Source organism: Rhinatrema bivittatum, chromosome 6 (assembly GCF_901001135.1).
Source record: "Rhinatrema bivittatum chromosome 6, aRhiBiv1.1, whole genome shotgun sequence".
Lineage (NCBI taxonomy): Eukaryota > Metazoa > Chordata > Amphibia > Gymnophiona > Rhinatrematidae > Rhinatrema > Rhinatrema bivittatum.
Genome location: NC_042620.1, coordinates 130,361,772 through 130,384,287, shown reverse-complemented (window position 1 = coordinate 130,384,287; position 22,516 = coordinate 130,361,772). Strand labels below are relative to the sequence as shown.

At 43.0% G+C, this 22,516-nt stretch overlaps 1 protein-coding gene across 7 annotated transcripts in view; it reads right to left on the bottom strand.

Annotated features, from left to right (window-relative positions):
• Positions 1–22,516, bottom strand: part of DNAJC10 (DnaJ heat shock protein family (Hsp40) member C10) — a 334,589-nt gene that overhangs the window by 91,804 nt on the left and 220,269 nt on the right. For all 7 annotated transcript variants that reach the window (XR_003857398.1, XM_029605932.1, XM_029605933.1 and 4 more), the window contains one exon: positions 17,724–17,857. Coding sequence is in view for 6 of the 7 variants with exons in the window: in XM_029605932.1 (XP_029461792.1) it covers positions 17,724–17,857 (134 nt within the window). In the remaining variant the exon portion in view is untranslated. The remainder of the gene's footprint in view (positions 1–17,723; positions 17,858–22,516) is intronic.

The following is a 22,516-nucleotide window of genomic DNA, read 5'->3' as shown; positions in this document are numbered from 1 at the left end:
AAATTCTCTACTCCTGGGACAAATTGTGGATTCCTACATATATATATATATAAGACACAAAACTCTCCCAGCTTGATGAGTTTGCTCAACAGTGACCAGACTTTCCTGTGCAACGTCACCACTAATTGAGACTTAAGTTCCTTCAGAACTTCTCTTGCCACTATCTGTACTAGGGAATTTAGAGAACATGTACCAAACCAGCTCTGTAGATGTTCCTAGGCAGAAAAATATGAGGATCTAGTTAGTCTACAATATGTTGCAATATACATGCCAGATTGAATCATTGCAAATTTAGGCAATTCAAACCCCTTGATCTGTAATCTTCATCAATATATTTAGTGGCAATATTGCCTTCCTCCCTTCCAGAGAAAAAGTCTAAAAAATCTGTTTATCTCTAAGATTCTCGTGAGTCAGCTGTGTAGGCAGCATTTGCATCAGATAGAGCCACTTAGGGACCTCCATCATTTGCAGTAAATGAATCTTGCCAGTAAGTAACAAAGGCAGCATACACCAATGTGACAAATCCTTTACCATTCCCTTCAATGGGGTAAAATGTTCACCTTGTAGATCAAGTTTATATCTATGAGAATCCTAATCCCTAAATATCTCATTTCTCCCTCCACCCAACATAATGGGAAACTAGTCCCCCAGCTTTCTTTCAAATTCCTTTATACCACTAATGTTTCCGACTTATCCTGATTAATTTCCAACTCCGCAAATTGTCCAAATAATAGCTGGTGGTCTAGCATTTTGGATAAAGAGTCTATGGGTTCGTGAGAAAAATCAGAACATTGTCTGCAAAGGCTGCAACTTCAAAAACTTGACCCACTTTGTCAAACCCTGCTATAGCTCTATCACCCTCAATATTCCTTAGTAAAGGATCAATAGATAGAATGTATAAGGGTGAAAGGGGACAGACCTGTCGAGCTCCTCTGTGTACCTAAAAATTTGAGGACTTATAACCATTGGCTATTATATTAGACACCAGATCCCTGTACAAAAGTGATATGCTTTTAACAATATCCACTTGAAAAACAATCCTTTGGAGCGCTGAAAACATGTATGGCCATGAGAACCGGTTAAAAGCCTTTTCAGAGTCAAACCCAATGGCCATAGCTTGTATATTTTGAATTTGACACAGGGTCATAGCTATGGTTAACTTGACTATGTGGGTACCAGCTGTCCTTTAACAAATCCCACTTGCTTTTTTGAAATAGGGGAAATACATTAAACTATCTGCTAGGATTTCAGTATAAATCTTTAAATCACAATTCAATAGTGATAAGAGTCTATATGATGATGGTAATACTGGATCCTTCCCTCGTTTGGTTAAGACTGTGATGTCAGCCAGTGGTTCCCAACCTGTGGTTTGTGGACCACTAGGGATCGGCTAGACCATAACAAGGAGTCTGCAAGCTGTGGAAGAAAAAAACAGCCTGCATAAAGAAAAGACCTAACAGGCCACCGCTGGATCCCATCTCATGGCAGCCGCGAAAGAGGAGACCTGAGAGGCCGCTGGCGAACCCATCTTACCGGTGGCTGAAGAGTGAAGGAGGTTGCGGGCTGCCAGTGCACCCCAGCTCACCAGTGGTTGAAGAATGGAGGCTTGCTGGGCCGCCGGAGCCCCATCTCACTGGCAGCTAAGCAGTGAAGGAGGACATGGGCCACCGGTGCCATCTCGCCAGTAGCTGAAGAGTGAAGAAGGCAGCAGGGCCGTCGGCACACCTCATCTAGTCAGTGGCTGAAGAATGAAGGAGGCAGTGGGGGCCGCCAGCACACCATCTCGCCAGCGGCTAAGCGTAAATAAAGCAGCAGGATGCCAGCCTCCTGAGTGAGGAGCAGGCCGCGGAACCTTCTCGCCACTTATAGATGCCAGGAAAAAGATAAGGAAAGGCCCGGTGACAGTCAGGGTATATGATCATGTGTGTCAGAGAGAGAGAGCGCCTATGTGAATGAGAGAGATCATGTGTGTCTGAGAAAGGAGCATTTGTGTGTGAGAGAGGGAGTGTATGTGTGGGTGTGAGCATGTGTGTGTGAGATAGAGGGAGCATGTGAGAGAGCGAGCATGTGCGTATAAGAGAGAGGCAGCGTGTGTGTGTGGGGGAGCATGTTTATGTGATAGAAAGGGAATGTATGTGTGGGTGTGAGAGACTGAAAGCATGTGCATAAGAGAGAAAGCATGTGGATGTTTGAGAGCATGTGTGTATGAGTGAGAGGGAATGTATGTGAACCCTTCTTCCCACCCCTACTAATCCACAGCAATCTCAGGAAATCAAAAGTTCCCAGGTGTGTAGCATGCGGACATTTTAAATCCTTATTGGTTTTAATTATTGGTTATTTGATGTGCCTGATGTTCTGAAATATTTTACTGTTTGGGAAATTTAAAAATTATATGAGTTTAAAATAACATAGATGAGTTTAGAATTATTGGATTTCTGTTTTGAAATTTTTATTAGTACGGTTTTACAGTTATTGATATTTTATATTTCTTGATTGTAGTTGATATTTTATGAGGAGCAGCAATATTTCTGTTTTTCCATTGTTACAATGCATACAGAGTCTGGCTTCTTGTGGTTTCCAGTTCAGTTTTTGTCTGCAGGTTTGTATTTATACTTTTATGGTCTCTATTTTGTATTTGGTGAGGGGCTGTCTTGTTCTGCATGTGTGACTTAAATGAGGTATTCTGCCAGCATGAATAAAGAAATCTATAGCAGCCTGATTTGTTCTGTTTTCCTAATAGGAGATATATTGGTGTTTTAGGGACTGTTGTAATATTTGTAGTGTTGCCCTTTGATAGGTAAGGTTCTTACTGTTTTGAATCTAGCAGTTGTGTTATGGTATGGTAGTTTTTCTCTAGGCTCTGAGTACATCCCCGCCAGTTGCTCTCTCTCTCTCCACCAGCCTATCCCTGCCAGCCTGTCTCTCTCTCCCTCCACCTGTCCATCTCCACCACTCTCTCTCCCTCACCAGTCTCTCCCTCTCTCTCTCCACTAGTCCATCTCCACCAGTCTCTCTCTCTTTCTATCCTCCTCCGCCAGTCCATTCCCCCCTCCAGTCGCTCCAGATCCAGCTTTGTGGGTATGTGTAGTTACTACATAAGTTACTGAATACAAATACATTCTTTCACATTTACTGCGGTGCTTTGCAATTATATTATTCCATTTATTTCAGTAACTTTTTTTTTCACATTATGAATGTCTGGTGTGCATATAATTATTTGTTATTACATTAATATCGTTTCTATATATGGCACACAACTGCAGAGATCCTTGAAAAATTTGGAACTTAAAAAGGGGTCCACACTCCCAAAAAGGTTGGGAACCTCTGATGTAGGCTGTGTAGAAATCTTTTGGAAAGGTTCCCTGCAGCAAAGCATCTTCGAAAAACCTGTTCATAGGCCCTACCTCTTGTGTCTGCATTATCTTGTAGTAATCATAAGAAAAACCAACTGGGCCTGGAGCTTTACCTGCTTTACTCATGCAATCACATTCAGTATTTCATAGAACTGAATCGGTCTGTTCAAAAAATTCAGTTGTTGCTATGTGATTTTTGGTATGGGAAGGTCCTTGAAAAATGTTCTTCCTCTGTTTGCCCTCCTGGTTCTATCCTCGCGTCTCAAAAAGTTTTTAGGGCCTCACAGATTTCGGCCTGTTTAGTGACTACTGAGCCCTGTTTGGTTTTAAGTTTCTCTATGCAAGTTCCCACCCCCCACACACACACTTTCACTGCGTCGGCTATGAATTTTCATGACTTGTTTCCAAATCTAAAGAAATTGTATTCTTAATGTTGTAACATCTTTTGCACTCTCTCATGCATCCATACATTGGATGGAAGAGGAATAGCCTAGTGGTTAGAGCAGTGGGCTACGAACAAGGAGAGCAGGGTTCAAGTCCCGCTGTCATTCCTTGTGACCTTGGGCAAGTCACTTTACCCTCCATTGCCTCAGGTATAAAACTTAGATTATAAGCCCTCTGGGGATAGGGAAATACCTACAGTACCTGAATATAAACCAATGTGATATCTCAGATTGAATGTCAGTAAATTATAAATTATAAAATCTCATGCATGTTACCTATTGGTAGTGGCTATAGAATCATATTTGAAACTTTCTACTCCATCCAAAAAAAAAATAAAAATATTTTGGGTACTTGCCAGGTTCTTATGGCCTGGATTGGCCATTGTTGGAAACAGGATGCTGGGTTTGATGGACCCTTGGTCTGACCCAGTATGGCATGTTCTTATGTTCTCTAGCATAACATAATATTCAGTTTTGGCTGCTCCAGTCAAGTGTTTTATCAGTTTTTTTCTTAGCTACCTTTAATTTGTCTTCTAACTGCAATATCGTCTTATTAATACAAGAATTCCTTCCAATTAGATAGGATATTATCTCCCCCCTCATGACCATTTTGCTGGTTTCTCAGAACATATAATCAACCGAACATCATCTATAACTTGGAAACTTTTTTTTTTAACTTATCTATTACACAAATATCTTCGTATGTAGTCACTGACTTTTATAATCATTGGTCTTGGTTTCACTTTTTTCTAAATGTATTGAACAACATAAAAAAAAAAAATATATATATTTTATTTTTCAGAGGCTGTTTTTAAACCAGCCCTCAGATATGGAGGATCGCTTTGGAAATGCCGAAAGAATGAAATGAGTGACAGCATAAAATCTCGGAGCGTATGTATGCTTGGTAATGGTGAAAGGTTGCGTTTATTAACCAGCACATTTAAACATTCTGTTATTCTTTTTCTGCAGAAGTAAAAAAGAGATGATATATCGTCCCTGACAAAGCATTTAAGAAACATGAGCTGTGTCGGGCGGTCTGGCAGAAAAATATGATTGCTCCTTCAGTGTTCTAATCACTCATCTTAAAAGGATAAGTGTTTAAAAAAAAATATGTTGCTCAATACATTTAGAAAAAAGTGAAACCAAGACCAATGATTATAAAAGTAAAAGTGACTACATACGAAGATATTCGTGTAGTAGATAGGTATTTAATACCGTTGAAGAGGTGAGAGTATATGCACACAAGAAAAAGCTCTCACATATAATATATGAGGTCTGGTTTCACAACTAAAAAAAAGGTTTCCAAGTTATAGATGATGTTCGGTTGATTATAAAGTGTTACATCGTGTGGGCAATTCAGATTTATAAAGATTTCTCAGAACAGCCTGGGTGAGTCTACATGTTGGTCATTATTGGTAGCAAATTCTTTCGATTTATTTTGTAAAAAGACTTGAAAATTAATATCCCCCTTTAACTGACTTTCAAATGGTCTCATCCCTTTCAGCTACCCTGAAGTCTATCCAAATAGGGGCATGATCTGAATCACTTGAGGTGCCAATCTCTACTGAAACTATTTTAGAAAACAGCTCTTGTGAGACTAATATATAATCTAGACAGTAATTTGTGTGCCCTTGAATCATGGGTTAAATCTTTCACCTCTGGGTTCAAGGGCCTCCACACATCCAACACCAGTAATTTTTGGCACAGAAATGTTATTCCTTTTTTCAATTCTGCCCAGCTTTTTAGTCCAGGGTGACTTATCTAGCGATGGGTCATAGATGCAATTAAAATCCCTGGCTAAAAACACATTTGTTATTAGATTTGCCAAATTAACAAGGAAGCTATGATCATATTCATTAGGTGCATAAAAATTGCAAATGGTGACCTCTTTACCATTCAATTTCCCAATAATAATGATAAACCTGCCTTCTTGATCCCTAATTTCCTTTCCAACCTGCAAGACTGCATTCTTATGAATAAGTATGGCTACTCCAGCTTTCCTTCCTTTCACTGCAGAAAAATAAGAACCCACCCATTCCCTTTTTAATTTCTTGCCTTCCAAGTCTGACAGATGAATTTCTTGTATACAACAATTATAGCTTTGTTCCTTTTCAGCACTTGTAATATTTTTGTCCTTTCGATGAAAAAGCCCAGCCTATTGACATTCAAGGATATCATCCTGATAGCTTCATCCATTAAAGTATCTCTGTAATCCAAAGAAAAAAGACCCTCTTATCCCAATGTGTGACACTCGGCCTTGACCCAGATCCTTCTTCCTGATCTCTAACTCCATTAAGAACAAAACATTTTGGCTTCAGGTACTGAACACAAAAGCCCTCTTGATAATTGCCCCTTTCCTCAAACCTTCCCCTTCTCCCTCCCCCCATTTAAACCATGCCCTCCTTCCAACAATACGCTTATGCCCTCTAAAGGAGAGCATGGGGCAAGTTGTGTGTGCACAGGTGCCACACCCCCTCCCGAGAATTTTAAACTGTTTAACCATCCCCCCCCCACCCAAGAACTTCCAAACAGAGTTCCTGAAAGTTGATCAAGTTCCTGTGCTTCAATTTGGATGATTTTTCCCTTTCCCAATGGAGGCTCCTCGATAGATTTTGTGTGGCAACAAGACTATGTCACCTCCCCATTGCAGACTAAGTTTAGAAAAACAAGGTATTGCTGAAACAGATGTCCCGTTGTATACACCTTCTATAGAGAAACACTCTGTTGTGTTAATGGAAATAATAGGGATAACCGCTCCTCTGTCCTCAGAGCATTTGAACATAGCTTCTAGCTTTTATCCCCTCACATTGAATGAAGCAACCCCCAACAGGCTCTCCGGTGTTTCTGATCACGTCCTATGCACCTTCTGCAATTTCATGCCTGTAAATGGTTGGAAGGGCACTAACAGTAATATGGGGGCTGAGAAAATTTGTGCCCGATCAGAACCCGCTCTTCACTCCGTCACCCCAACAGTCTCTCCACTGTTTTTGTGATCAGCATCCCCGCCCAAATATTTTGGCCTTACCTTTTCCAAGCTATTAACAACCTAATACCAGGCAGAAGTAAACCCAAATTCTTCTGGCTTCCCCAGAAATGTTCCAACAATGCTGCCAAATTTGGGGCAGTTCCTCTTTAATAACTTTAGAAACCTTGTAGCCAAAACTGGTATCAAAAGGAAGGATATTTTTACAGCACATTAAATTGCTATGCTTTCTCCACCTCTTCAAACAACTGCGCCTTACCCTCAACACATACCCGGAGTTTTGCAGGGTACTGGAGTGTAAACTTGATTTGTTTCTCTACTAGTTTTGTACAAGGTGGAGTAAATGCCTACTTCTTTGCAAACACGCTCGCAGAGTAATCATGGAATAGTTGTATCCTTTTATTTCAATTCTCTCTTTTCGGTAAGCTTGCATTATCACTTGTTTGTGTGCAAAGTTTTGTATTTTTGCAAGGTTAATTCTCGGCCGCAGGTCTCAAGTCTTTCTTGCTTCCCACACGATGCACACGCTCTATTTTTATGGCACCTTGCAGATTTGGGCGTGATATCTCTGGGAGCTATTTTTCTAAACAGCTTGGTAAATTTAAATCTGAGATCTCCTCTGCAAACTTATGTGGATGTTATTTCTACGTGAGAAGTTCTCCAAGTCATCAATTTTTTCTGCCTGTAATGTTGCCAGTTTCTCCAGTTTCATCAGTCTGCCTCTCCCTGTGCAACCAATCCATCCTCAATGATTGATATTCTCCCTTCCACACCATCAATTTGTGAGTTAAAGTTAAATACGGTGGATTTTATTGTCTGCTACCTGTTCTGAAATTGAGGACAAGGTATCCTTCGAAGCAGCCTCCTCTGCCTTGGTTAATTCCATAATTGTTTCATTTGAAAGGCTAGGCTCAGGAAAGCTCACTGTTGTGGCAGCCATTTTCCTCTCTCCCACTCCATTTTTTTTTTTAGTCCCTCAATTTGTGCATAAAACAGACAATATTAATGCCTGTTATATACACACACACAAATGTATGTATACACACACACACACATATGTGTCTGTATGTATGTATGTGTGCTCGTATGTATGTATATGTGAGTATGTGTGTATGTATATGTGTTCCTCTGGTCTCAGCTTTGGGTAAGAGACCCATTCAAGTGCTTCACCAGCTGTTCCAGATCTTTGCCAAACAAAGGCTTGCCTTTGAAGGAAAAACTGCCAAACTGCAACTTGGACCATAAACTACTACTGGCCAAAATAGCAGACCTCCAATTCTGGGCTGAAAGAGTGCAGCAAGCCATACAAAGCATCTGCAATATAGGGAATGGCAGCCTCCAAATGATCTGCCCACTTGAAAAAGACAGGCTCCCGTCTTCTTTACTGGAAGCTGCTGAAAACCTAGCCCAAACAGGCTGGTGATAAGAGACAGCTCCTTACAGCTGCCTGTGTGCCCAAGGCCAAGACTGCAAAAAAAAAAATCCTTTGCAGATCTAACCCATTAACTCATGAGCCTAACACTAGGAAGAGCCAGGCTGCAACTCCAAAAAGCCCCTGGAGAAGGGCTCCAAACCTTGTCCCAGGTATCCTTGACAGCCATGCTCTCTTCAAATTGAAATGACACCAAGGACTCTCCATGCAACCCTTTTTAAAAAAAAAAAAAAGGGTGACGCCTCGTCACGCAGTGGAAATAGGTACACCATAGCTCCCCTCTCCTTCCCGCTGTGCCAGAGTCACCTGTTTCATGGAGACCCTTTCAACAAAAAGACCAAAACGTAAACAGTCCTATGGGATGGAACTCAATAGGACCATAAATCCCTCCAAAATAGGACCTTCCCAGAACAGCCGAACAGTTTCTGAATCAGACCCATCAAGTCACAGGGGTCACATCCTGTTGCGTCCGTCTGTGCTAGACTGCTTCGCCCCGTTTGCCTCACCTTCTTCACGGCTCCTCCCGCTTACCTAGGAAAAATGGCTACTACCGTGTCTACAAGCCGACCTCTCCAGCTTCCCCGGAATGGCTCTGGTGCAGCCTCCCGCCATACTCCTCCCAGGTACCTAATTAGGGTGCACGCACACCACCCACGTCTTTATTCCACCCTTGGCGTGAACATCGGGGGCGTTCCCCCTTGCTGACGTCATGCCATCCGGGTATATAACCTATTCTAATTTGCTAGCTTGTTGAGTTAGCAAGGACTCGAATCCGTTCCTGTCTATGCTATTTATTTATTTTATTTAAAATCTTTTCTATACAGTCGTTAAGTTATATACCATCACAACGGTTTACAGACAGGCACGTTAATTAAAGTAGTTAAATGTGTACGGTAGTGCATTCTAACAAGTGCCATTAAGGTTCGGTTACATCATGTCATAATAAATCTTATTTGTTGAGTGAGGTAAGTCTTGATCGTGTATACCTGTCAGTTACTTTTTACAGGTATAAGTTTCATGTTCTGTTTAATTCTATTAAATTAGCCGTGAGGTAAACTAATAAACTACTCCGACGTACATGCTGAGATAGTGCTTTATGCTGGTGATCTTCTGCCTGCTCCTGCATACTTTCTATTCCCTGTTCTCTTTGTGAAAGGCTTGTTTAAAAAGCCAGGTTTTTAAACTGTTTTGAAGTCTCTTTGTAATCTGATCTCTAGTGGCATTGTGTTCCACAGTGTACGGCCTGCTAAGAATAAGGCCCTTTCTCTAACTTGGGCGAGTCTAGCTGTCCTGACTGAAGGAATGGTTAGGAGTGCTTTATTGGCTGATCTCAGGTTTCTGTGTGGGATGTGTACCTGTAAGTGCTGTGTTCAGCCAGTCTGCTTTTTCGTCGTGTATTGATTTATGTATTGTGCAAAGGGTTTTGTATTGTATTCTGTGTTCTATTGGTAGCCAGTGTAATTCTGTTAGAGTTTCAGTGATATGGTCCCTTTGCCGCTTCCGTGCTGACGCTGGAAGCTCTCTCTCTGCCCTTCGGGGTAACTGCTAACCTGGGTACCCACTCCTCGGGGGCCCTCTGTTTTATTTCAGGTGCCTTACAGGGAACAGGTACTTGCTCCTCTAGGGCCTGCTCTCCCTGCCTGCACTATCTTCTTCAATCTGGTAGAATCGCATACCTACAGCAAACATCTAGTGAGTATTCTAACTCTCAGTCTATCTCATCCACAGTACTACCTTGCTGGGAAACCTGCTTCGGAAGCTCCCTATACCAACGGGGTGCTGAGGTCCCTGAGACTGCTACTACCAGACTGCCTCACTACTGCCACCTCTGGTGGACTCTTCAAGTTGTATAATAAAGAACTAACTTTGTGTTTGTGCATTCTGAGTCTAGCCCAGTACTGTGGCTCCTCACGGGGCTCCTCCCTGTGGGCGTGGTCATCTGCCACAGTACCCAAGGATCCACCCAAACACCACTTAACCATAACACATCCTCCTCCTCCTCCTGAGGGGTTGTAATCCCATCATCATCCCCAGGAAAATCTCAGCATGCCCCTCAGGAAAAGTTGACCTTTGAGCCAAAATCTTATGTAAAAAACATGTATATGCTTCTTTTTTTTTTCTCTCTGGGAACAGGAAAGCACCACAGCTGGGTGAGAAATGTGCCACAGGAGTTACTATCGAAGGGGGCCCTTTGAGATTGGCTTTCTAACACAGGAAATAATTTAAGCAGACAGACCCTCCATTTCCTGAGCACCTTTAGAAGCCTTCGTTGTAGGAGGCAATTGCGGAGAAGTCCTTGCAAACTCCTGTACTGCAGGAATGAAAGCCAAAATGGCCACCATTCCTGCGTTGCACAGAAAGCCCAGCATTACCAGTCTTTGTAGACAGTGGAGCTTGCTTCTTCCCCGCTGGCTTCCTTGAGCTGGCAGTCACATTAACAGTTCCCAAACTGTTTCCATTAAAGCCAACCCGAGCCCCATGCTGCACAGACACATTAACATGCACTTTGTGTCTCCCCATGCATTGCCACGTTTCCCGCACTCAACGAGAGCCACCATGATGAATCCCCAAACTGGCAACCATTGCCGAAAACTGCTTTGAGCCCTGTGTCTCCTCCTGCTTTTCCGTGCTTTCTGTGCTCAGTGGGAATCACAGACGCAAGCCTCAAATCAGGCCATTACAAGTGGGCACTGCTGCAGGCCTCACTCATGCTAATCACGGCTCTCTCTCCTAACCACTGTTTCCCAGGCAGGCAGCAACAGCACTAATGGCCACATCATGGTTGAACTCCTGCCTCACAATTCTCTCCCCAGGAGCCAAGCTCTGCTGCCACATCAGAACCTCTGGAGTAACACAACGTTACTCTGCTCGGAGCCGCACTTTTTTTCTTCTTTTTAAGAAAATGAAAGGAACAGCTCCCCTATAACAATAGATGTGAAAGTAATACTTCCTTAAATAACTTGTTCCACAATGGATAGCAGCGGAGGGAGAAAGGTTGGAAGGAAACGAAGGAGCCAGACCACTTGCTATCAGACTCCTCTCCACAAATCGGGCAAACATCTAAGGGCCATTGACTCCTTGCCTGCCTGTATTCTACCAGGGAGATGGTCCCCATACAGCACCTAGCACTTCCCTGGGAGTAGATCATCTCCAATATAAGATTGCAAGTTTTGCATCTCTACTGTCTGCTGGACATAGAGAAATACTGAGGGACTGTAGGTGGCATGCTATCTTAAGTAGCACAGTACAAGTAAAGCTTTTCTTCTCTGTCTCCATCTGCTGGTAGGGATGAAAAACCCATGCGTCCGGACTGATCTGGGGTATGAATAGGAACCATGGTTGCTTCTTCTCAGAGCAGGTTCACTTCAAGGGCCCAGTTACATGCATGTGAATTAGTTCCTTGTCAGAATCTCAGTTCTGAAGAGTATAACCCTGACTTAAGAAGACCATAAAATACATCAACACCTATTAAATACTAAATGCCAGAACAAGACATTCCAAGCTCTCTCTTTTCTGGAGAGAATAAGTGCTATGTCTGCGGCAGTCCCTATACTGCTTCACTAAAGAAGCAAGAACCATGTCTCCTGAGCCAGTAGGCCAATCCCATATTCTCTAGCTTCATTCAACTAAGCAGCGGTCTCCAGCAGTTTTAATCACAGAGCATGTTTCAACTATGATTTATATATTGGATTACCCAAAAATATATGCATGCTTCGCAACTGAGAACATGCTGCAGCACGACTTATGTGGGGTTAGTCATAGAGACCATATAACCCAAGAGCTCATCAAATTACATTGACCTCCAATGACATATCGTTCCAAATTTAAAACAGTAGTACTTGTTTATAAATTACTGTATGCTGAAAAAATTGCAATTTGGCTAAATCAATAATAAAATAAGAAATTCAAGGAGCATTGAGATCTCAGGAGGAAATCCACGATGCCTTCTTACGTCAATATAAACTGCAAACAACCAGGGTTAGGGCTTTCTCTTATGCAGCTTCTGTTCTATAGAATTTATTTATTTAAAACAATGTATATACCACTATCTACAATGGTGCACAAAGCAGTTTACAAAGTTCCATATGTAATTAAAAACAAAGTACAAAAAAAATTCAATTTTAAACATACAAAGATTGCCTGTGATTTGCTAATTCTAAGCTATTTTAAAGAAAAACTGCAAGCGCTGGTCCTAGGAACTTGTATAAAGGAGGGTAACTGCTTATAAGATATTAATACTGAAAGCTTGTTAAATAAGTAAGTCTTAAGTTCTCTCTTAAATGACTTTACATCAGTGATCAAACGTAAACTGTCTGGAAGCATGTTGTGAAGTTTTGGGCCGGCCACTGAGAAAGCACGGTTATTCGTTAAGTCTCGCTGTCTTCAAAGTTGGGATACCAAGCAAGTTTTGTTTGCCGAGCTTAGTTGACAAGGTGGTTTATAAACACGCAATGAAGAACTCAGCCAAGCACTGTAGTCTTTGTTTAGCAAGTTAAAAGTCAACATTATAACTTTGTATTGAATCCGAAAAGGAATGGGCAGCCAGTGCAAAGAAGCCAAAACAGGTGAAATATGTTCTCTCTTTTGGATGTTTGTTAAAAGCAGAGCAGCAGAATTTTGATCCAATTGTATGAAACATAATGTATTAATAGATATATCAAAAACAGTAAGTTATAATATATTTTTGTCAGGATTAAAGATTGGAGAACTGTACGAAATTCAAGGGGTTTGAGTAGTGGCCTTAAACGTTTTAGTAGTTGTATCTTATAAAATAATGAAATGTAATGTCTTGAAATTAGATAGTCAATGATTACGCCTAAATTTTTAGCTTTGTTAAACCATCAAAAACAAATGTAGTAGGGAAAGCATTAACTGCACTGGGTATGTGCGATAATAGCATTATTTCGGTCTTGGCAATGTTTAATTTCAACCTGTAATGTGCAAACCACCTTTTAACTGAGTTTAAGCATAAAGATATAAGTGACAGATGTATTGAAAGGTACAAAAAAACTGAATATTATCCACATAAATTTTATGGTTTATGCTGAGGCATTCAAATACCAGTGATAAAGGTGTTAAGTAAATATTAAACAAAGTTACCAATAGTGCAGAGCCCTCTGGCACAACATAGGAAAATTAGTTCTTACCTGTTAATTTTCGTTCCTGTAGTACCACGGATCAGTCCAGACCTTCTCCAGGTCCTCACCAAACAGCAAATTACCTTTGAAGGGCAGCAAGCCCAACCGTGCCTTGGAGGACGGGTCAGCCCGCCAATTGCGTAGCCAAAGGAGTCGCCTAGCTGACACCGCCAAGGCCATCGCTTTTGCCTGGATGCGGAGGAGGTCGTAGAGTGCATCAGTCCCATAGGCGACGATGGCTTCTAAACACTCCGCCTCTGCCGATGGAAGATCCTGGGCCCCGAGGAGCTGTTGGGTCCATCTAAGACCTGCCCGCAACATGAGACTGCTGCAGGCAGTCGTGCGGACCCCCAGGGCCAGGACATCGAAAATGCGTTTCATGTGCGCTTCAAGCTTGCGGTCCTGCCCGTCCTTCAGGGCTGTCGATCCCTCCACCGGGATGGTAGTGTGTTTGGTGACCGCAGAAACGTAGGAATCCACAGAGGGATTTCTCAAGATTTCCAAACCGTCCTCCGGGAGGGGGTATAGCTTGTCCATAGTGCGCCCCACCCGGAGTCCAGCTTCAGGAGCCTCCCATTCTCGCAAGAGCAATAGCTTGTGCATGGGATGAAATGGAAAAGCGCTTGCCGGAGCACTGAATCCCGCCAGGACCATGTCCATATTTTTAGGCAAGGAGTCCATGAGGGTATCCGCAGAGGGCCCCTCCAACCCCAATTCCTGGAGGACAAAGGGGATGAGGGGCTCCAACTCCTCCCTTTGGAACATACGGAGGGCCCTGGGGTCGTCCCCTTCTAGGGGAAGGAGGATTGCTGCGGAATCAGAAAGGAGGTCGGGGTCCAGGAGAACCGGGTCCATGGGGGGGGGGGTCAAGAGGGTCGCACACCCGAGACCACCCGCACCCGAAGGGACCGCTGGGGTTCCGCAGCCGGGCCACAAGTCAACGGCGCGGAGCGAGGAATTTTTGCTGGGGGGGGGGGGGGTCAGGGGGGCTTCCCCCTCCTCCTGCAGGCTAGCTAGGTAGGATTTATGCATAAGCAAGACAAATTCCAGAGAAAAATGGGTCCTGGAATTCCCAGGGGGGGCGGGGGGTGAGGGACCACGTCCTGGGGGGGCCTCGGGGCTTAAATTGGGAGGTAGCTCCAAATAATTCGGCTCCCCAGCCCCAGGCAGCTCTGAAACAGGAGCTGACGAAAAATCCAAGATGGCCACCGTTCCCGGGCTTTGCCGACCCGGAAACTGTCTGGCCATACGTTGGAGATTCGATCCCTGGGCTAAATTTGCCTGCCCTGCCGAGGAGGGGCCTTCCCCACCCGGCAGGCAGGCAGAGCAAAGTCTCTCCCGCGAAAAACACGAAGAGGGCAGCCCACAACAAGGCAGGCTGCCGGCCGAGGCATTAGAAGAGCCGCACTGAAGAGAAAAAAAAGTCTGAAAAAAAAATTATTGGCAGCCCGCCAGCAGGAGTGAAGCAGGGGAGAAACCTGCTGACTCCTGCCTGTCTGGCTGCCGGTTTGAGCCCAATGAACACTGAAAAATAAAATTAGAAAGAATAATTTTAAAATGCTCAGGAAAGTTAACTATTTCACTTTTAAAACTTTTTTTTTTTTTAAACTGAGCACAGCACTAGGGCTATCAGTCCCCATGGCAGCCAGAGGAGGGGGAGATGTGAACTGGACCACCAGTCTCGATCCCCACACCGGGAAGCACAGACGGACTCAAGCTATGCAGCGCACAAGGGGCTAAGCCCACCTGAGTCCGGCAAGAGCTAGGAGATGGCACCGTCTCCTGTACAAGAAAAAAATCCTAAGGGATCTACTTTATTATTTTTATAAGATTAAGTACTTGCTTGATTCGAAAAATAGAAGGATAGCCAGCTAACTAGCTGAATCAGGAGACCGAAGGCTGAGCTGATCCACCTGCTGGGAGACAGACAAATACTGAAGGGTTACAGGATGGGCTATGTCCTCATATAGGGCACCTTTTCAGTTTTAGTCTGTCTCCACCTGTTGGAAAGGAGGCTCAACCCAAGGTCTGGACTGATCCGGGTACGTACAGGGAATTATCTCTACGCCCCACCTGCCAAATCTTCTTTAAGGAAACGAGCTCTTTCCACAGCTGGCCCTCCGCAATGGAATGCTCTCCCCCGGGATCTCCGGCAAGAAAGATGCCTGACAACCTTCAAAAAAAGACTCAAAACATGGCTGTTCGGTCAAGCTTTTCCCTAACTCAGATGAACCATCTCTACACCTAACAACTGGACTGACATAGTTAATCAAGCTTTTCGTGCTCTGATCAAGGCATAACTTGCTGGCAGGCTATGCATCCCTCTATCCCCCATGTTAGTAAATCTGCTATCATCCTCTGGCCTATTGTCTCCACCTTTTCCCATCACCCTGTTAATTTACCTTTTTGTCCATTCCTACCCAGTTCACATGTTTTGCCCCTTTCATCTTCATATTCTTCAGATTCTAGCAAAGTTTGATTAGATCCCCTGTTATGTATTTCCAGGAAATGTGTGTTTTTCAGTTTCTTGTTCGCAGGATGAGCGTGGCATTTCCTTGCAATGTTGATCCCAGTTCTTGTTTCCCTTGTTTAATGTAATACATTCTTTCATGCGATTCTCGTTTCGATGTAAACCGATGTGATATGTAATTTTGTACATGAATGTTGGTATATAAAAGTTCTAAATAAATAAATAAATAAATAAATAAATAAATATTCTGATTGGTATTGACCAATCTGAATTTGTTGCATACAATCCGATAGAAAGGAGCTAAACCATTTCAGCACAGAGCCAGAAATGCCTATGGATTCCAAGTGCACCAATAGAATACTATGATCCAGAGTGTCAAAGGTGGCTTTTATATCCAGCAATATGAGTATATAATCAATATTGGAATCAAAACCTCAAATGACAGTATCAAATGACGAGAGCAAAAAAGTTTTGGTGTTATAACCATGTCTGAAGCCATGTTGGTTTGGACTTAATATTTTAATTACATTTGGTGTTGTCACTCAGGAAATCTGTTAACTAGTACAGTACAACTGATTCAATTATTTTTGCCAATATGAGCAGAGAGGAAATGCGTCTAAAATTAGTGTAATCTAGTGCATTACTCGATTGTTCTTTTAGAACTGGAGTGACAGAAGCATGCTTTAGGGAGCTTGGCAAATTCCCTGATGTAAGAGACAGACTGACCATTTGCATGATGTATTTATAGAGATTTTTTGATAATTTTAATAGAGCAGTTGACAGATTCAAAGAATTAAATGATGAATTCAATTTATTATTTTTTCAATTGTAGCAATTCCAACGATATAAAATGTAGATCATTTAACCTCAGTGTTTGTCATATTGAGAGTTGGCTTTGGAAGACTGGTAAATTCTTTAATGATATGAACTTTTTCTGAGAAAAAACAAGCAATTTTATTACAGTAATTCTGATTGACATGGTCATCAGTAGTAGATTTTAAAGTAGTCAAAGATTTGACAATATTGAACAATATAGCAGGGATCCCTTAAGCTGATTGAATTTGTCTTGCATTATATGCTTTTTCTGTTTTGTTAATTTCTTTCCTACATTTTTGCAGAAAAGCAATAAAGGCTTCTTTTCACTCAACACACAATTAAACTCTGGAATTTGTTGCCAGGGGATGTGGTTAGTGCAGTTAGTGTAGCTGTGTTTAAAAAAGGATTGGATAAATTCTTGGAGGAGAAGTCCATTACCTGCTATTAAGTTGACTTAGAAAATAGTCACTACTATTACTATTACCAGCAACAGTAACATGGGATAGACAGTTTTTGGGTACTTGCCAGGTTCTTATGGCCTGGATTGGCCACTGTTGGAGACAGGATGCTGGGCTTGATGGACCCTTGGTCTAACCCAGTATGGCATGTGCTTATGTTCTTTGTTCATTGGGATAGGCTTTTTTCTTCCACCGGCGCTCATGACATCTTAATGCTTTTTTCATCGTCTTTTAAGGCCTCTGTATACCAAGACACACTGATTCTGGTGGGGTGTAATGGATTTAATAGGGGCAACAGTATCTATTACTTTAGTAATAGTTTTGTCCCATAAAGAAACAGTTTTGTCAATCTTTTAGTATGGGTCTAAGCACATTTTGGCTTTAGTGAACAAGAGAATGTGCTATTGAAAGAGCTGTGGTACATTAATGATATTAAAATTTATAGGAAGCAGGTGTAAGCACTATTTCATTGAAGCTTTTAATTTGTAAGTGTGTGCTATATTCATTGTGTTATACAGTACTGTATTTTAATATTGTGGATGTAATGTACTCTGCATTGATCGATTGTAGGAGATTGCAGATTATAAAACCTTTTCAATAAATAAAATAAAGGACGGCTGTAATACTCACTAATACTGTTGAGCTGTTCTTGATTTGTCGGGGAACAGTCGAATTTCAGGATATGCCTGCACGTTTTCTTGTTGGCATAGGGAATAATACTTTTGACAATCTATACTGCCAACATTGATCAATCCATTCAGTAACTAAGAAAAAAGAAATACTATGTTAGTATAGCTACAAAGAAAAACCTATCTAAATTTTTAGCAGCTTACTTTGGAAAACCCATAAATTTGGCCAGTAAAGCAAAATTGCTTACCTTGCAATAGGTGTTATCCCAGGACAGCAGGATGTAGTCCTCACATATGGGTGACATCATTGATGGAGCCCTGGTACGGAAAACTTTCTGACAAAGTTTCTAGAAATGTTTGACTGGCCCTGTGAGGCCACTGAGCATGCCCAGCATGCCATGATATTCTCTGCCACAGGGGTCTCTCTTCAGTCTTGTATGTAGCAATAAGCTTTAGCAAAATTAAAATAAAATGTATCGGACCCAACTCCACGGGGTGGCGGGTGAGTTTCGTGAGGACTACATCCTGCTGTCCTGGGATAACACCTATTACAAGGTAAGCAATTTTGATTTATCCCAGGACAAGCAGGATGCTAGTCCTCACATATGGGTGATTAGCAAGCTAGAGGCCGAGTCATTTTGTAGTGAAGCAACACTGAAGTATTGTTGGTGAAAATGAGGCAGCTGAAGATCACAGCAGGTTGGATGTAGAAGGAGTTGGGAATTAAATTGGAAACAAGTTCTTTAAGACAGATTGTCCGTAGGAATCTTGTCGTCCTTCTTTGTCCAAACAGTAATGAACTGCAAAGATGTGAAGAGAACTCCATGTTTATTTATTTATTTATTTAACAACTTTTAATATACCGACGTTCGTGAGGCACATCACGCCGGTTTACAAGTAACTCAGTTAAAGGAGGAAATTACAATGAACAGGGGGCCGGGGGATGGGAGCAGGCCAGAAAGGGGGGGGGGGGGGGTAAGGGAGACAGGAAGAAGAGAGGGAAAGATAGGTAGTATGAGTGAGAGTATAAAAAACAACCGTTAACATAAGAAATAAAAGGAACTTATTTACAGAAAAAGGAATATTTACATTAGTGACAATTAGCATAGGATTGATTATATCGGACTAAATTGAACAATTTTGTAAAATTGTAGGAAGATAAAAGGGGAAGGGCGGGCAAGGAGAGGCGAAAGGGAAAGCCTTGGGAGGGGGGAAAAGCCTAAGGAGGGGGGGAAAAAAAGGCCTAAGGAGGGGGAAAAAAGGGAAAAAAGGGAAAGCCTTAGGAGGGGGGGGGGGGGGGAAAAGGGCGGGGGGGGTGGGGGGGATGGAGGCTGGGAATCTGAGTGGGGGGGGGGATTATGTGGGAATGTATAGGTTTGGTTGGTTTCGGGGTAGATTATGTGGAAATGTTTAGGTTTGGTTGGTTTCCGGGTAGGCCTTTCTGAAAAGCCACGTTTTTATGCCTTTTTTGAAGGTGGCCAGGCAGGGTTCAAGGCGGAGAAAGGTAGGGAGAGTATTCCAGAGTGAAGGGCCCGCTATGGTAAAGGCCCTTTCTCTCGTGGAGGTGAGATGGGCGATTTTGAGGGAGGGGGTATGTAGGGTACCTGCGTGGGAGGATCTGGTAGGACGGTTGGTTATGCGGAAGTGGGGTGAGTCCTTGAGCCAGGGGTTGGGTTTGTAGAGGAGGTTGTGTAGTATGGTGAGGGTTTTATACTGTATACGGAAAGAAATGGGTAACCAGTGAAGGTCCTTCAGTATGGGGGTGATGTGGTCTCTTTTTCGTGTGTTCGTTAGGATTCTTGCCATGGCGTTCTGCAGGATTTGTAGGGGTTTGATGGTCGACTCTGGAAGGCCAAGGAGGAGGGAATTGCAGTAATCCACTTTGGAAAGGATAGTGGTCTGCAAGACTAGACGGAAATCTTGTGTGTGGAGTAGTGGTTTTAGCTTTTTCATGATGTGAAGCTTGTAAAAGCCTCCCTTAAGAAGGGATTTAATGTGGGCTTTGAAATCGAGGCGCTGGTCAAGTTCGATGCCAAGGTCTCTGACAGTTGGAGATGAGACGTGGGGGGAGGATGTAATATTGGGGAGGGTAAGTTCAGGTTGATTAGATATTATGAGTATCTCAGTTTTAGAAGCATTGAGGGCAAGGTGGAGGTTGGAGAGGAGAGAATTGATGGATGTAAGATGGGAGTCCCATAGTTGAAGGGTTTCATTTAGAGTATTTTGGATAGGAATGAGGATTTGAACGTCGTCGGCATATAAGAAAAAGTTCAATCCTAGGTCAGAGAGCAGGTGGCAGAGGGGCAGTATATAAATATTGAACAGAGTAGAAGAGAGTGAGGACCCCTGAGGAACTCCTTGTGTGAGGGGGATGTGAGAAGACTCAGCTTTGTCAATTTTTACTATGTATTCTCTATTGGCGAGGTATGAGGAGAACCAAGATAAGGCAGTGCCTGCGATGCCTATTTCTGCTAGTAGGGAAAGTAGGATTTGGTGATTGACTGTATCGAAGGCAGCTGAGATATCAAGGATTGCGAGGAGAAAGGATGTCCCTTGGCCCATACCTATGAGTATGGTGTTGGTGATTGCTAGCAGGAGATTTTCTGTGTTACGCTCCTTGCGGAACCCAAATTGAGATGGATGTAAAATGTGGTGGTCCTCGAGGAAGTCTGAAATTTGGGAATTGACTACCTTTCTCAAGTACTTTGGCAATCAGGGGGAGGTTGGATATAGGACGATAGTTTGCTGGGTCAGAGGGGTTGAGGGATGGTTTTTTGAGGAGGGGTTTGACGACCGCAATTTTGAGTGGGTCTGGGACCATGCCCGATGCTAACGAGCAGTTTATTATGTCAGCTAAGGATTTAGCAATAGAGGTGGGAATAGAGAGGAGGGTTTTTGTGGGGATAGTGTCTGCTATATGGGATGCTGGTTTTATCTTTTTTAGGATAGACACTATATCTGATATGGATGTAAGGTCTAGTGATTTCAGCATTGGGCCATTGTGGATAGGGAGCAAAGGGGTATGGATAGGCGTAGGGAGGAAGCGCTTGATGATGTTTGCAATTTTATTGTGGAAATACTTTGCGAGCTCTTCACATTTTTCCATGGGGTTGCTTTCATGGGGTGTGGGAAGGGAGGGCTTTGTGAGATCAGCAACATAGGAAAAGAGGGCACTTGAATTAAATTGATAGTCATGGATTCTAGCTGAATAGAAGTCACGTTTGGCTTTGAGGGTGGCTTGACGGTAGTTGTGTAGGGTCTGTTTGTATTTTGTAGTGTGTGTGTGTGTGGGTAGCCGACGCCAGATGCGCTCCTTGGATCTAAGGGTCTGCTTGAGTATTTTTAGATCATTGTTGTACCATGGTTTTTTATCTTTCTGAGGGGGGATTTCTTTGTGGATCAAAGGGCATAATTCCTCGGCTATGGTGGAGGTGATATTATTCCAAGAGTGGAGGGCTGCATCCGGACTTGAAAGGTCTAGGGTCTTGGTGGCTGTTTCGATCGCTTGGGATATGGCCTCAGGGGGGCAGGGTCTTCGAAAGGTGATCGTTTTTTTTTGTGTGTGTGGGGTACAGGGGCGGGTGTTGAGTGTGCAGGTGGTATTAATGATATAGTGGTCGGACCAAGGGACAGGGGTGGCAATGGGGGAGTTGGGAATTGAGATGTGGGAATTGACAAAGATAAGGTCAAGGCTGTGACCTGCTTTGTGCGTCGGGGTAGTAATAGTCTGTTTGAATCCTAGTGCTGAGAGGGAGATCAGGAGGGCATCACAGGCAGAGGATTTGGGGTTAGCATCCATGTGGAGGTTGAAGTCTCCGAGGATAATTGCAGGGATATCAGGCTTGATATTGTCTACAAGGAGCTCAATAAGAGGAGAGGGGTCATGCTCCAGAAGGCCAGGGGGGGCATAAATGAGGCAGACTTGAAGGGTGTTGGATTTGAGTAACCCAATTTCCAGTTTGGGGGGTGGGGAGGTGGGTTGGAGTTTAAGGTTAAGGTGTTTTTTAGTGGCCAGGAGTAGCCCTCCACCTCGTTTCTTGGGTCTGGGGATAGAAATAATGTTGTAGGTTTGGTGGGGTAACTGGTTAAGGAAAACGTGGTCTGAATCTTTTAGCCATGATTCAGTAATGGCGCATATATCAGGATTGTCATCAGATAGCAGATCATGGAGAATGGGGGCTTTTTTGAGTATGGATTGTACATTGATTAAGGTAATAGCTAGAGATGCAAGGCCTAGAAATTGGGTGAAAGGGGAGATCATGATTGGAATTAATGATTTCCGGGAGATGGGGGGATGTGTATGGAAAGGGAAGGTTTTACGCAGGTGGGGGTGGTAAGATATAGGGATGGGAAGATGGCACATAGCACATATAAGGGAGACAATTTTACTAAAAAAACAAACAAACTGCAATTGAGGAAAATATATCCCAGTGGGCAGTAGTAATAAGGCAATTCAAGCAAGAGTGGCACTTAAAAGAACAGGTACTGAAGCACATGTGATATAAATTTGTTCCAGTGTGAAGAAAGCAGAGGTGCGAATAGTACGATCAAAAAGTCCCGGTGTGTCCCAGAGTCAGTGTGTCACAGAGTGCAGTAGTGCCAGAAACAGTGTTAAAACGTGCAGATAGGTAGCTTACTTATTGGGATGATCCAACAAACACATCATGCTCATTCTCCGTTGCTCCGTTGCTGGGCACCTGTGATGGGGTATGCAATGCACTTTGCTGTCGTTGGTCTCTGGGCTATAAAAACGGACAGTGCCGGTCCACCTTGAGACTAGGCTTCGATAGTGTG